General features: G+C 35.1%; 1 protein-coding gene and 1 long non-coding RNA gene across 5 annotated transcripts; both read left to right on the forward strand.

Annotated features, from left to right (window-relative positions):
• Nucleotides 1–924: 924 nt before the first annotated feature.
• Nucleotides 925–9,240, forward strand: LOC107458040 (ABC transporter B family member 25, mitochondrial). The gene is made up of 20 exons (XM_016076231.3): nt 925–1,724; nt 1,829–2,074; nt 2,225–2,411; nt 3,249–3,310; nt 3,521–3,564; nt 4,434–4,536; nt 4,741–4,848; nt 5,034–5,117; nt 5,246–5,306; nt 5,632–5,777; nt 6,008–6,124; nt 6,727–6,812; nt 6,978–7,066; nt 7,411–7,466; nt 7,624–7,704; nt 7,795–7,860; nt 7,930–8,022; nt 8,106–8,170; nt 8,410–8,545; nt 8,723–9,240. The coding sequence occupies exons 1-20, from the start codon at nt 1,404–1,406 to the stop codon at nt 8,870–8,872; spliced, it is 2,301 nt and encodes a 766-aa protein (XP_015931717.1). The 5' UTR covers nt 925–1,403; the 3' UTR covers nt 8,873–9,240.
• A 324-nt stretch (nt 9,241–9,564) lies between these two features.
• Nucleotides 9,565–13,565, forward strand: LOC110273979 (uncharacterized). 4 transcript variants are annotated; one of them, XR_008001490.1, is made up of 6 exons: nt 9,565–10,001; nt 11,277–12,265; nt 12,522–12,613; nt 12,926–13,078; nt 13,171–13,300; nt 13,461–13,565. It is a non-coding gene; the product is annotated as an uncharacterized LOC110273979 (long non-coding RNA). The 4 variants fall into 4 exon arrangements; XR_002365546.2 differs by having other exon boundaries at nt 9,566–10,001; nt 13,171–13,565; XR_008001492.1 differs by having other exon boundaries at nt 9,566–10,001; nt 13,016–13,078; nt 13,171–13,565.
• The last annotated feature ends 1,329 nt before the right edge of the window (nt 13,566–14,894 follow it).

The following is a 14,894-nucleotide window of genomic DNA, read 5'->3' on the forward strand; positions in this document are numbered from 1 at the left end:
TATACTTATTTTAAGGTGAATGTTATCCTATCCTCTCTAAAGTAACATGTAGTGTCACATTCTAATTGGGTGTTTATTTTAACTTGACTTACCTTTTCCACTCTTTCATCGTCGTCATTGTGTGCCTCCCAAGCAATACCGTCTCATTGGTGTTTCGTTTTCTCTTCCTAAATTATTTTTCTAGAAAAAGTACTCCAACTCTCTATCTAATTGCGTTTACTCCTCCCTACTCCTTCGTCGTCTCGTCATTATGCTTCCCAAACATTGGGTGTCTTATTTTCTCTTCCCAAATCATTCTGTCAGAAAAGGACCTCCCAAGTATCACCGTCTTATTGGGTGTGTTCCGTTTTCTTTTCTAGAAAACGTACTCCAATTCTCTCTAATTGCATTTACTCCTCCCCACTTCCTTATTTGTGCCTCTTAAGTATCACTGTCTTATTGGGTATTCTATTTTCTTCTTTTATCGTTACCGTCTTCCAAAGATATTATTAACTCTCACGAGACTAAAGTAACCCAAGTTAAAATAAACACCCAATTAGAATAGGATACATCAGAATATGTTACTTTAGAGAGGGTAAGATAGCATTCACCTTATTTTTATTACTAAATATAGATGTGTGTCTTTATTTTATATTTGTATCATGTTTTATACTAGACCATGAGGTGTGAGACAGGCGAAGGTGAAGCAAGATGAATGATTGGTATAAACTCAAGTCACTAGAAAATGGGTTTTACAGGTGCAAATAAAAATACTTAAAAATTCAGAGTTATTAAAATACATGATTAAACTTTAAAAATTACACTTACTATTTTAATTTGAATATAATTATACTGCTTTTTAAAAGAAAGTCATAAGCATCTCCAGAAGTTAGACGAAAACGTGATCTAATATTTTAATTGCCTAGATCTTTCATTCTTGTCATATACATTTGCCAGATAGAAAATGCAGAATGAACTTGGCTCAGATAAAGGGGAAAAGGGGGGAAACATCATCATTTGCCATTTTTGTTAACACTAACTAGTAACTACTAAACTGAACTCCAGTAAGAAATACCCCCACCAAACTAGAAAAAAAAACCGCAACCACGCTAACATATTCTCTTTCTCTTTCTCTCTCACAGATTTCAATTCCATATTCTCCTTTTTGAATGTACACAAGAAAATGTATAAGAAATTCTCCCTTTGAACCAGTAACATTTCTGCACAATACACACTAGACCGACAAAGAAAACTTCTTCACTTCTGAATAGTCAGTTCCATTTAGGGTTTCCAAACTGCCCATCCAAAATCCGTTAAAAACCTCAGAGAATTCCTTTTCTTCTTCTCATGTTTCTTCGTTTTGGCTCCAACCCATTTTCATAACACAAAAAGTTTCAGATTTTGCGGTTTTCAGAATAACAATTATGCTTGCTGCTGCTGCTTCTGCATCTAAGCACCTTCTTCAACGCGATGTTAGACCCACCACTGTTTTTGCCTCTCACAGTGTGAGTGGAAATCGTGTTCGGTTGCTCTTAACTGCTACTGGCATAAGCAGAAACTCAATTCACAGAAGCATAGGAAGCAAAAATTTTGGTTTTGGAAATCATCCGCAACAACACACAACATGCCCAAGTTTGCTTTTCTCTGTCAAGGGGTTCCTCTCAGATTCATCACCTTCCTCTTCCTCGTCAAATTCATCTCCTTCACTACATGGCAGAGTAACCAGGCCTTATATACTACAAACTGTTCGTTAAAATGCCTCTTACTTTTTCTTTGAAGGAACTTTTTTGTTGATTAGTTGAAATTCAATGGATTTGATGATGACTTTGTGGAATTGTGTATGAAGCAGAGTTCAACGGTAGATGGAAGAGCATTGTTCTCAACTTCAACTAAAAATGATGATGCAGCTGCACCTAAGCAGAATGAGAGTACCAGTAACAAAAAGAATGCTTCCAGCATTGTTAAGTCAGCTTCAGGGGATCAAGTTGCTGATATGAAGATCCTTCGGACGCTTGCCAGTTACCTGTGGATGAAAGAGAATCCTGAATTTCGGTTTCGGGTTGTGGCTGCTTTGGGTTTCCTTGTTGGAGCTAAGGTCAGGATTGATTTGTTGTTTGTTGTTTGTTGTGGTTTGATTAATTTTGTGATGCTAACCATTTCTGTCTGTCAAATTCACTCAGTTGGCATTTTGGTCTTTGCTGCTGTGTCTAATTGTTGATTGATTTGCTGTTTTTTGTTTCTTCAGGTTTTGAATGTTCAAGTACCTTTCTTATTCAAGCTGGCTGTTGATTGGTTGACAACTGCCACAGGCAATGCTAATTCTCTTGCTTCTTTTACGGCTGCGAATTCAACTGCAGTGGCTCTTTTTGCGACACCAGTGGCTGTTTTGGTTGGATATGGAATTGCTCGTACCGGAGCTTCAGCGTTCAACGGTATTTACAACTCAGTTGATGTGCTACTTGTGTACTTGTTGAATGTGCCATTTGAAGTTAAATGTCTACCTGTTATTTCTCTTTGAAGCTAAACCTGGATTTAGTTATAGTAAAATAGGTGTTAGTAATACTCATATTGTTATTATTCGGTTTCCCATAATCCCGGGGGTTGGGGGTGGAATTGGCAGGCTTAGCATGTTAAATTATAATCCGTTGCCTTCTCAAAAGAATTTGGGTTGGAGTTATATTTTAGGCTCATTGGACTTGTATTTATATTAATAATTTATCTACCATAAAAATGTTATTGATTTTACTTTCTTTCTTTTTTTTTAACTTATCTAAATATAACAGAGAAATGAGAATTGCTAGAGGAGAAATTAGGTAGACTAGGCCTGAAGGTGAAGATGAGGTGCATCCTCTGAAGGAAAAAAAAAAAAAACAATAAAAGAAAGGGAGGAAAGTTTGAGTCGAACAGGCTGCCGGTACACTCTGCATATTGTAGATGGTAACACCCTTGAATTTGAAACAGACATTGGTAGAACAGCAGAGAGAAGTTAAAAATATAACCCTCTCCCAACTAAATTTGATGGGCAACCTATGACTTATCCCTCAAGCATAAATAATAATGCCCTCATCTGCTACGACTAATTATAAAGGTCCCAATCTGGTTTCTTTCGAGAGCTAGAATTGGCTTTTATATGCTCATTAGTCATATATACTGCTGCCAGTGTCTCCATGAAGGCAGTTTGGTTTACACTTTTGGTCTGGTTACATTTTTTCCATGTTTTGTGACTTGGCATGATTTTTTTTATAAGCTGGATGCTGCTTTTGTGGCAGAATTGCGGACTGCGGTATTTTCTAAGGTAGCACTACGAACAATTCGCCTAGTATCTAGGAAGGTATGTTGCTTCAATGGTTTCAGTTTGTCATTCAATATTCATCATTCCTTTAGGGATCCTGAGAAGAAACTTTTTCCAATACACCTGCTTGTATTAATAGGTTAACATATTTGAATTAGATTCCATTTTTAAATAGATTTTTCCCCTTGCCAAATTATACAAAATTTTATTTTAAAATACTCAATTTAAGTCAATATTTTACTATCTCAGGTCTTCTCGCATTTGCATGACCTTGACCTGCGGTATCATCTAAGGTATGGCTTTTTGCTTGGTATGAGAAATAATAATTCTCATATGTTTACATTTATCAGCTGCTAATATGCTTTTATAAAACCAAATGCGGAATTTACAAAATGTCTCTGGAATTCTCCATGAAATTTGTGGTGGAAGTGGAAATGGGCCTATATGGTTTGTGTGTTAAACAGATCCTCCTGTAATCTCTATTCGTCATGGTTAATTTCTCCACTGAAGAAGGCCTACCTGTATTTGTAGATGATTACAAAAAAAAAAAACAACAACAAAACCTTGTCCCACTAGGTGGGGTCTGCTACATGAATCAAATAACGTCATTGTGCTCTGTCATGTATCATGTCTACAGAGAGACTGTTTAGATGTAGATCTCGTTTGACCACCTCATAGATGGTTTTTTTAGGTCTTCTTCTGCCTTTCGCCCCTTGTCCATCTTCCATCTCATCCACCCTCCTGATTGGGTGTTCTATCAGTCTTCTTCTTATATGTCCAAACCATCTGAGACGCGATTCAACCATCTTTTCTACAATGGGTGCTACTCCAACTCTCTCCCTTATATCTTCGTTCCTTATTTTATCCAATCGCGTATGACCACTTATCCATCTCAACATCTTCATCTCTGTCACACTCAGCTTATGTTTAAAAGTGAGATAATGTATCCAAACTGCTAGTTTGTGCTTAGTCCTGCACTTGGACATTCTTAACCAGTCATTACTGAGGGCTCTGAAAAATTATTTAAATGTGACCTTTTATTGACTAAACTATCAAACTACAAGATATTCACATCTATTTATGATTCTTTGCCTATATCTTTAGAGTGTGCTTTTTTGTTTTTTCATTGTGTATGCTTCTCACCTTGACATTATATTTGCAGCCGAGAAACTGGTGGCCTAAGTAGAATAATTGATCGTGGAAGCCGTGCAATAAATTTCATACTCTCGTCTATGGTGTTTAATGTAGTCCCCACAATATTAGAGGTATGCCTTAGTTATTCCGTCAATAATGTATTTTATAAAGATTGGTTACTAAAAATTGAAGATATTAATGAGGACTTGGATTTTGCACATGACTTCCTGGCATCTTTGATTTTACATGAATGATTTTTACAATTACTTTTGCAACCCAACTCTTGCTTCTTTTTCCTTGAACAACTTCGGCAGATTTAACATGTCTCCATCCAGATATCTATGGTATCAGGTATACTGGCCTACAAATTTGGAGCTCCTTTTGCATGGATTACTTCTCTATCGGTTGCTGCTTATGTTATGTTTACACTGACTATCACACAGGTATCATCCTTTGAGCTGATCTGAATATCTAATATATTGAGGTTTGGTGCTTTATAGTATATATTTTGCTGGTGTTGTTTCAACCTGTTGCATTATTTCACTTTTTGTTCTTTTTAAACATAGTTTTAATTGTTCAAATTGTCAATATTGACTAATTTTTACTGTCATGTTTCTTGTATTTTCAGTGGAGGACTAAGTTCAGGAAAGCCATGAATAAGGCTGATAATGATGCTAGTACAAAGGCTATTGATTCGTTGATTAATTATGAGGTGAGCTTTTTCGTTATTGATAGAAATATTTTGATTGATAATTATAGTTTGATTTTCATCTAAGCATTTGTGTCTCCAGTGTGGGGTTGATGATTTTTTTTTTTCTTCCCTCCCTTTTTGTTTTATAGACTGTCAAATATTTCAATAATGAAGATTATGAAGCTGATAAATATGATGAGTACCTAAAGAGTAAGTTAGTTTTACTTGTCGAAAATTGTTTTCGTTCTTTAGTAACTCATGCACTTCAAAAGCTTTAGTGAGATAATGATACTACTCTAGCTACATGTGTATTACACTTTAAATGAAGATATCTTGTTATATCAGCAGTAACCAGATACTAATATGTAGATTCTGTACTATATTGTTTATCTTCAACAAATATTTTATAACTGAAGCAACAAGGGTGGTTGCTTCTCAAATTTCATTTATGCTTCTTGCCCCAATTATTTCTGATTTTCTTTTAATTATAATTGACATCACTTGTGCTGCTGTGGTTTTTATTGTTGTTATCCAGAGTATGAGGGTGCTGCTCTGAAAACACAACGCAGTCTTGCTTTGTTAAACTTTGGTCAAAATATTATATTTAGTACAGCTCTATCAACCGCAATGGTTCTGTGTTCCTATGGGATTATGGACGGCAGGTTGACAGTTGGTGATTTGGTAATGTTCTTGTCAAATCAAATTTTATGTCTTTCTTTTTTCTACATATATAATTTGTGGTGGTATCTCCTACCATTGTTCTTCTGTATGTAATCCGTTCTTTAGTTAAAAAAAAATTCTTTGCAGTTATCTTTTTTTTTATGTTAATGAAGTCTTTATTTAGCTAATAAATTGGATCCTTATTGAAGTTTTAAGGTCTGCATTATATATAATTTAAATTCAATATGCAGGTTATGGTCAATGGCCTTCTCTTCCAACTGTCTCTTCCACTCAACTTCCTAGGTAGTGTTTATCGCGAGACTATACAGAGTCTAGTTGACATGAAGTCCATGTTTCAGTTACTTGAGGTACGTTCCCCATTAAACTTTTAAAAATTAGCTTGTAATTAAATTCTAGATAGTTGTTGAGCATTAAATTTCCTTCTTTCACCAAAAATATGTACTTATATGTGTGAGGATAATAGACAAAATATTATATGATATGAGTCTTTGGATTACAAGAGATTTTGGTGGCATCAATAATTTTGTAATATTCATACTTGAGTTAATAATATCTTTTTTATTATTTTTTCTACGTATGTTCTTGGTGGTTTTGTTTATAAAATATGAGTAAGACTGAGAGTCTTATTTCATTTTTCTAATTCTTAAATGAGTAAAAATTCAAATGTATATGTTATTTTTTGAAAACATAAAAAAGATGAAAAATTTCGAAACGTTCATTATTTATAAATTAGGAGGATGAGTCAGGACTCTCAATCTTTTTTCATAAAATATTTACATTGTTGTGGGATTAATTAGATATTTGCAAAAGGAGTTTTTTTTCTTGTAACTAGGTTTATTCAAAGATATGCTATATATGTGTGTATGTGATCGTGTTTGCCAGCGGTTTTATTTACTTGCCTGAGTGCATGATACTTTATGTTTTTTATTTTATAATTATTCTTTTACAGGAAACAGCAGACATTAAGGATAAAGAAGATGCGAAGCCTCTAAGATTTGATGGAGGAAGAATCGAATTTGACAATGTACATTTTAGGTTGGTAGCTGTTCTGCCATTCCTATATAATTTGCAAATGTGTTTTGTGTTCAGTGACCAATTAAATAAATGTTCTATGACATATTGCTTACACTGCCAACATTTGAGTATATATGACAACATTTATTTTGTGTGGTTTCTTGTTGATGCCTGCTGTTGCTTCAGTTACCTCACAGAAAGAAAGATACTAGATGGGGTATCACTTGTTGTGCCAGCTGGTAAAAGCGTGGCAATTGTCGGAACAAGCGGAAGTGGTAAGGTCCAGCATGATTAATTAATTTTGTTTTCTTAAAAGGTAATACATATGATGAGTTGCGCTTAGCCATGTGCTGTTGCATCTATTTGTGCATAATTTGGTCATGTCTGTCGTATACTCCTATCGTATTGGAATTATACTTTATTGTAATCTTAGGCAACGGCTAGTTCGAAGGAAAGCTATGCTAAGTACCTTTTTGTTCATGTATGCTCTGCTGACTTATTTTTAGATATGATTTTTTTTTTTTGGTCCACCCTGCAATACCGTCTGGTTCTTTAATATTCTATGCTCTATTATAAAGTTGCATATCTGACATGTTTCAAATTTGTCTATACTTGGCAGGAAAATCAACGATTCTTAGATTGATATTCAGGTTTTTTGATCCTCATTTTGGAAATGTGAGAAAAGATTCAGTAAATTTATTCTATTGATCTATATATATGTAACATATCCTATCCAGTTAGCATTGATTTTTGTTGTCTTTTTTAATCATTAGGATGCTCGTTACTTTTCTCCCACATTCTCAGTTTCTCATTTGCAACTTGTATCTTACAGATAAGGATAGATGGTCAAGACATTCAGCAGGTAACCCTCGAGAGTTTGCGGAAGCTCATTGGTGTTGTTCCTCAAGACACTGTAAGTTGAACAAAGCATCTGTCTTTAACCTCGCTTCATTGCCTCTGCCAGATTCATGAGGTTTCGAAAACCTGAATGATTATGTTTCAGGTACTTTTCAATGATACCATCTTTCATAATATTCACTATGGTCGGCTTTCAGCTACAGAAGAAGAGGTAACTTCTTTGCATTGTGAATTCCTTCTTTTCCAAGCTATTTCTTAGCTATGTCATATATGCATACAGGTCTACAATGCTGCTCGGCAAGCGGCAATTCATGACACTATCATGAATTTTCCTCAGAAATATTCGACTGTTGTGGGAGAGCGAGGGCTCAAGGTGATATTCAAACGTTGTGAAATTCTTTGCATCTTTACAATGACAAATTCCTCAATGACCAAGTGACTTCTTTTCCCCTACAGCTAAGTGGTGGCGAGAAGCAACGTGTTGCCCTAGCTCGTGCTTTCTTAAAAGCACCTGCGATACTGTGAGTTTTCTAGTTATCCCGTAAAGAAACATTCAACTCATCACAACTGTAATCAATAGTGGAATAGGTTCTCGACTATTGAATTTAACCATATTTACTATACCAATTGTCTGAAGTTAAAATACTAATTAAAAGAAAAGGCCCTATTTTCACTTTTTCAAACTTGTTACCCATTTGCATGCTTTATTGTACACCTATGCAATTTTTTGAAAAATTCTTGTCCTTTTTCTTGTTCTTAGGTTGTGTGATGAAGCTACAAGTGCTCTTGACAGCACAACAGAAGCAGAGATTTTAAGTGCATTGAAGTCGCTATCGAATAACCGAACTTCCATATTCATTGCTCACAGGCTTACTACCGCAATGCAGTGTGACGAGGTAAGCCTAGTTTATGTCGTTAAACCATCTGGAGTCTGCTATATTTCATGTTGATGTCTAGCTGTTTTTTATGATCGTTAATTTAACAAAATAAAACATACTTGTAATTTTTTATGTTGAAGAACTGTATTACAAGCCAAGACTTATGTTGAAAATCTTTATATGGAAATGTTACAGATCATAGTTTTGGAAAATGGAAAGGTGATTGAACAAGGACCCCATGAAGTTCTCTTATCAAATGGAGGAAGATATGCACAGCTCTGGGGACAACAAAATAACACAATTGATGCAATCGATACAGCTATCAAACTTGGTGTTCAAACTTAAACAAAATGAAGCTTCAGAAGGGAAAAGAAAAATGTTAATAGAGCTTAGAGCATATATATATGCATGTATTTAATGACAATTTTGATGTTTACTAATAGTTAGCTTGTTAATAAACCCAATTTAGCCTAGGGTATTATTACATTCAGCTAGGCCAAATAAAATATTGCACATATTAGATTGTGGGGGTCATTCAGAAAGTGAACATCAATTTTGAGTGTGGATTTGATTGCTTTTAATGCAACATTTACACTAGGTTTTGATGCTCAAAGGCAATCTCAAAAGTTAGAGAGTTTGTATGATTGATATTAAATTTAATTAATTTTCTTTGTCTAAAAAGTGAAAACCAACATAACAAAGTGTTTGTACAATTGACATTTTAACTTAATTTTTCTGTCTGAAAACCTACATAGCCATTTAGCTGTTTCTATTCACAATTTTTTCATTTTGTTTGCTTAATGCCAAATATTTTAACATATTTTTCATGGTGGTTATCATGAAATTTTGACGATACTTAAAAATTTTAGTAAAGATTAATGCCAATTTTTTTTTATCATTTATATTTTTTTAAAGTACAATTAAATTATATAGCGTTGTTAAATAATAAAAAAATTATGGCATTAATTTTTGTTATATTTTTTAAATGTTATCCAAATAATAATTCATGTTAGTATAACGGCACTACAGGTTAAGGTCTTTGCAACACTACAAAATTAAAGACTCTACGTCTCTACCACAATTTCACTCAAAACAATACAAGGGAGGAAGCGCAGATAGCTAGCAGCAGTGAAAGTGATCGTGCAGAGAGAGTGAGAGATGGAGGTTCCCGGTTCATCGAAGAAGATGATAGCGACGCAGGAGGAGATGGTGGAAGCGAAGGTTCCCCTTGCATACAGGGACCAGTGCGCACACCTCCTCATCCCTCTCAACAAGTGCCGCCAGGCCGAGCTCTACCTTCCATGGAAGTGCGAGAACGAACGTCACTCCTACGAGAAGTGCCAGTACGAGCTCCTCATGGAGCGCATGCTTCAGATGCAGAAGATCAAGGAACGAGCCTCCCTTAATCACCCCCAATCCAAGGGCATCGCCTTTCCCGTCATCCCTAAAACCGCCAATGCCTGATTCATTCCAGGTTTCTGCTTCTCCCTGATCTAGGGTTTTTCGGATTCATTCCTCATTCCTGATTGATTAATTGCTCTCGTTATCAATATTCTGGCGTTCCGATTCATTAGGGTTACGGGATTGTTCACGCTTTTACTTGATTAGGATTAGAGAATGTTAGTTTCGTAGGTGTCTCTTTGTGGATTAAATTGGGTTTGGTGTTATCATAGGACCATAATTTTTGTTCACATTAGCTGAACAGACAGAAAAGTTTCATAAAAAATAGTAGCTGTAAACGAGCAACAATGAGATCATGAGCCAATAAATAGAGTTGTTAACTTGTTCTACAACTAATTTTCTTTTCTTAATTACTTTTCCTGAGAGACCATAGTTATTTTGGGAGAAACATCCATCCGGTTGCCAAACATTTTTATATTTATTCCTTTTTTGTCGTTTTTTTTAAATAAATTTACATGAGGTCTTTTTTCGCTTAGGTTGTTGAACAAACAATAAGTTATCTAAGAATAAATAAACCGGGCCACTTTACAACATAAAAAACCTCTTGGTGGAAGTAAAATACATAACCAGATTGACCAAAGTCTACTACAAGTATATATATATCAACAAAGAACAGAATGTATGGGGCAGTCTCTCATGTTGGAAGCATACCTGTTTCAAAAAGCCTGTACATTATTGGTTTGCATGATTTGATTTGTGATTTGTTTTATTGACTAGTATACTTCTTCAGTCTAAAAGATCAGTGCTGTTAATGGAGATAAACTAAGGGATTAACACGAGACACAAATTGGAATTCGGGAGATCGGATTCATTTAATTGAAATTTTAGATGTTAATTTGTGGCACGATGCAAATTTCAGGGGCGATTTTGGGTATATACTCAATTTCAACTTTTGTTGAAGATGGTAGGAGTTTGTTACTTTGACCCTGTACTCATGGCTTTCCACTGGAGTAGATGTAAATTATGGTTGATTCGGTAGGTTCTAGCACATACTTTAATATTGATGACTGCCTTTGTTTGAACAATTGGGGAAAAAACATACTAAGATAATTGCTTGTTGGAACAAAATGTGAATTCATGACTTTATGCACACATAATGTTGAATGATTAATTGGAACGGAAATCCTGTTACCTAGAACATGACTCGACTGTTTCAAATTAGATTGTACGTTTTGATATCAGTTGCTTATTTTGCTTTCCACTTCTTTTCTGTCTGTTCCCACTTGCTTGGGGTACTGGTACTGGTTCTGCCGATTGCTTTCTAATGCATATTATGTACTTTTGGCAGGAACCTTTGCTTGGGTGGGAGTTCCTTCATGTTTTTCAGTTGTGTGAAGTCGAAATTACCTTGGATTGTTTGTCCAGAGACTACCAAAGACTGTTTATACTTTAATTCTCGCAATTTCTCATCATGGACACATGTTTTTACTTGAAAGTAATAAATTTTTCTTAACTTTTCATAAGTGGAGATATGGTTGGTTTGCCACTTCTATTCCCTGACCAATCATCACATATGTTTGAAATATTTTTGTTAAGGTGAATTCTATGGTGTAGAAATAATTTTTTTCTACACATGAGGAAACTAACGTGGCATAGATTTAGGAGTGATATCTATCTCTTGCTATTATTGCTTTGATCAGATGTGACAAGATCAATGTTCTGAAAACCGGTTCGAACCGGACGGTCGAACCGGTCGAACCGCAAACCGCTATCAATTACGGTTCGGACAGAAGGCAAAACCAACAAATTTGAAAACCGCCATTGGATTGTTGAACCGGCCGGAAACCGGTCGGTCGAACCGAACCGTGACCCGGCCGGTTTTTGAATCTAAACAAAAACGATGCGTCTTGTTGTGCAGGGATGGCAACCCTAAGTTCCCTAACCCCTCTTCCTTCTAAGTTCCCTAACCCCTCTTCCTTCTAGTCTCCAGGACAACGCGAAGCAGCAGTCCAGAGTCCAGAATGTAGCCCCAATTCGTCTCAACCTCATCGAAGCCGCCGGCGCATGTCCGTCCAGCCACCGCCGCCGTCCCAACTTCGAGCTTCGAAGGCAACGGCGCAACGTCCGTCCAGCCACCGCCGTTTGAGCTTCGAAAATCGAAGCCACCGTCGCCGGTCTCGCCTCTTGCCTCCGTCGCGCAGCCACTTCCCGCCGGTGCCAGCTCTGTTCCACACCACCACGTCAGCCACTGTCTTCCCAGCCACTGTCCCCAGCCACTTCCACACCCTCGCCAGCTCTGCCCTGTTCCAGCCTTCCAGGATCCAGCTTCTAGCCTAGGTATTAATTTTTTTTGTAATTAATAATTGATTTTTGTTACTCTGTTGCTGCTTTTTTTAATTTTTGAATGTGAAATTGTGAAGGAAAATCAAATAATTGATTTTGTGTTGTTGAAATTATTGCTAAAAATGGATTTGATATTCTGTTGCTGCTTTTTTAATTTCTGAATGTGAAATTGTGAATGGAAATCAAATAATTGATTTTGTGTTGTTGAAAACTTGAAATTATTGCTAAAAATGGATTTGTTACTCTATAGCTGTCATTGGAGCCATTCACACAACCACTTTGGCCAAGCTCTCTGCTAAAAGGCAAGAAGTTCTTTCTCCAGCAGGCAACATTGTTGAACAGGTCAATAATACACCCAAGTATTAATCTTGGGAGTTCTTTTAACTTTTTTCATCTGGGGTGGTGTTGTGATTGTTTGATTGAATCATTGAATAACTGTTGCATGTCTCTGTCTCCTGATGAGTTTGATTGAGTAGCTCTTTGATTTTGTGACATGATGAACTCTGAAACTGTGAACTCTGAACTGATCCTGCTAAACTGAACTGGATTTTGTGACATGATGAACTGATATAGTTTGTCATTTATTTTCTTTTAAATTAGTTCTTATAGTTTGGCTTTTGACATGATTAAGAAAGATCCATTTTGGTATATTAGGGAACTGGATAATATAAAGATAAAGAGTGCTATAAGATGTTTCAAGATTTTGAGTTAATATACCAATGAATTATCAACTCAATCTGCTAGAGACGCTAGGGCAGCTCTTTGGGCCTAATACAACTCTCTTTTTGGCTGGCGAGCTTCGAAATGGTGAAGGATTTGTTTCTTTTAACTTCATTTTTGGACCCTAATCCTCACAAGTATTATAAGTTCTGAGATCTTTTTTTCTTTTCTGGTTTCAGATGCCATTCTTGAGTACTTCCTAGAAGCTGCAATGAACAATTTCAGAATTGGTCGCATTGATCAAAATCTGTGGCATCCTGATTATCGCAGCAACCGAGTTGTTCTTTATGTTCTTGTGAAGAAATGAAGGTTTCAGAATTAATGAAACTATGTGTTACTTTATAGTTTATACTCTACTAGAGTGTGACCTTCCTAACGCTAGGATTCATTGTAAAAGTTATTCTCCTTCCATGTATTATTTTTTGATATCATGCTCATTTTGAGAAGCCTAACAATTTTGTTTTGACAGATAAAAGTGGACTATGATCTGGGAACCATTTTCAGTGAATTCATTCACAACCACTGTTAAGAAGACACAATATTGTAATGCTTGATGGAACAACTAAAACTCCAATTCTTGCTTGGTTATCATCAAAGGATAATCTCTGAATCCAAAATATTTAATATAGAACAAAGGCTACTTAAATTCTAACATGTAAATTGTAATACAAAGTAAAGTCCAGTGTTGATCAAATAATTCCTAAAGCTAGAAACATATGTACTTTCTAAATTATCTATCAAAAAGATTTTAAAATTAAAAGTTAGTCACAAAAATGATTAATTTATAGTTCAAATAATTTTCATGTGTTTATTTATATTTTATTTATTATTTTATTATAAAACGGTTTTTTTGGTTTAACTATGATTGAACCAGTTAAATTTATAAACCAGTGAACCAGTAACTAGAGTTTAGGGTTTAAGTTTGATGACTGGTTTGGTTTTCAGAACCTTGAATTATATAACTACTGTAATTATTATAATCATATTCGTTGTGGAATTTACCACTATACCCATAGAAGAATTCAACATTTTTCATGTCATATATCTAATACACGAAGTAATATTTTATTTTATTTTTATTTTTGTTGATAGAGTTTTTCTTTCAATTTCAGCATTTGTCAGATAACGTTTCTTGGAGCACATCCATCCAATATTTTTCTTTTGGTTTCTCTCTCTTTGAGGAATCCAGCTACTAAATTGTATATATAAACTATAAACAATTAAACATTATGATTCATCAGTTTGGACCACAGTACAAGAAACTATTGAAGAATGAACTACTACTCTGATTGATGACTATTTTTTGAATGACAATACGATCCTTCAAGAGAAAAAGAGTTCATTCTGGCCTGACATATCAAGCCCGAATGAAAAACACTTATCTGTCACTTTAACTTTTTGACCTGACACGTCTGTTTGTTGAAGTGATCGTAACAAGAATGGACAGGACTGAATTGTCCAATTTCATATCATACTTAGCATGTTAATAAGGGTTAAAGTGTCCTAAATTTTAATGATCAAGGATTTATATGATAAAAGATCAGGGTTCGATATGTCCTACTTGTGTTTGGTTGTTCATGTGATATTTGTATGTAACTATCTTCTGTTATATGGCTGCTGTGAATTTTGCATAAATAAATACTAACAAGCATCATAATAAAAACATATCATCTTCGTTGCCTCAAAACAATGTGATAATGTTTCCAACAACTAATCAATTCATTATAACCTAATAGCTTTGTCTTAACCAAAAACTCACATCATTTGACTCTAACCAAATGCCATAAAGACTTTGCAATTACAATTTCAAAAACAAAAGCAACAATCATGCTGAAACACTAAGGCACCTATTACCATTCTTAATATATATATGTTTACAATTCTTAGCTTGCAATTCTAAGCC

The sequence above is a fragment of the Arachis duranensis genome, chromosome 7 (assembly GCF_000817695.3).
Source record: "Arachis duranensis cultivar V14167 chromosome 7, aradu.V14167.gnm2.J7QH, whole genome shotgun sequence".
NCBI lineage: Eukaryota > Viridiplantae > Streptophyta > Magnoliopsida > Fabales > Fabaceae > Arachis > Arachis duranensis.

Coding starts and splice junctions, on each gene's coding strand:
- LOC107458040 (XM_016076231.3), top strand. CDS start 1,404: ATGCTTGCTGCTGCTGCTTCTGCATCTAAGCACCTTCTTCAACGCGAT. Junction 7,705..7,794: donor GTGTTGTTCCTCAAGACACT/GTAAGTTGAACA, acceptor ATTATGTTTCAG/GTACTTTTCAATGATACCAT. Junction 8,023..8,105: donor TGGGAGAGCGAGGGCTCAAG/GTGATATTCAAA, acceptor TTTCCCCTACAG/CTAAGTGGTGGCGAGAAGCA.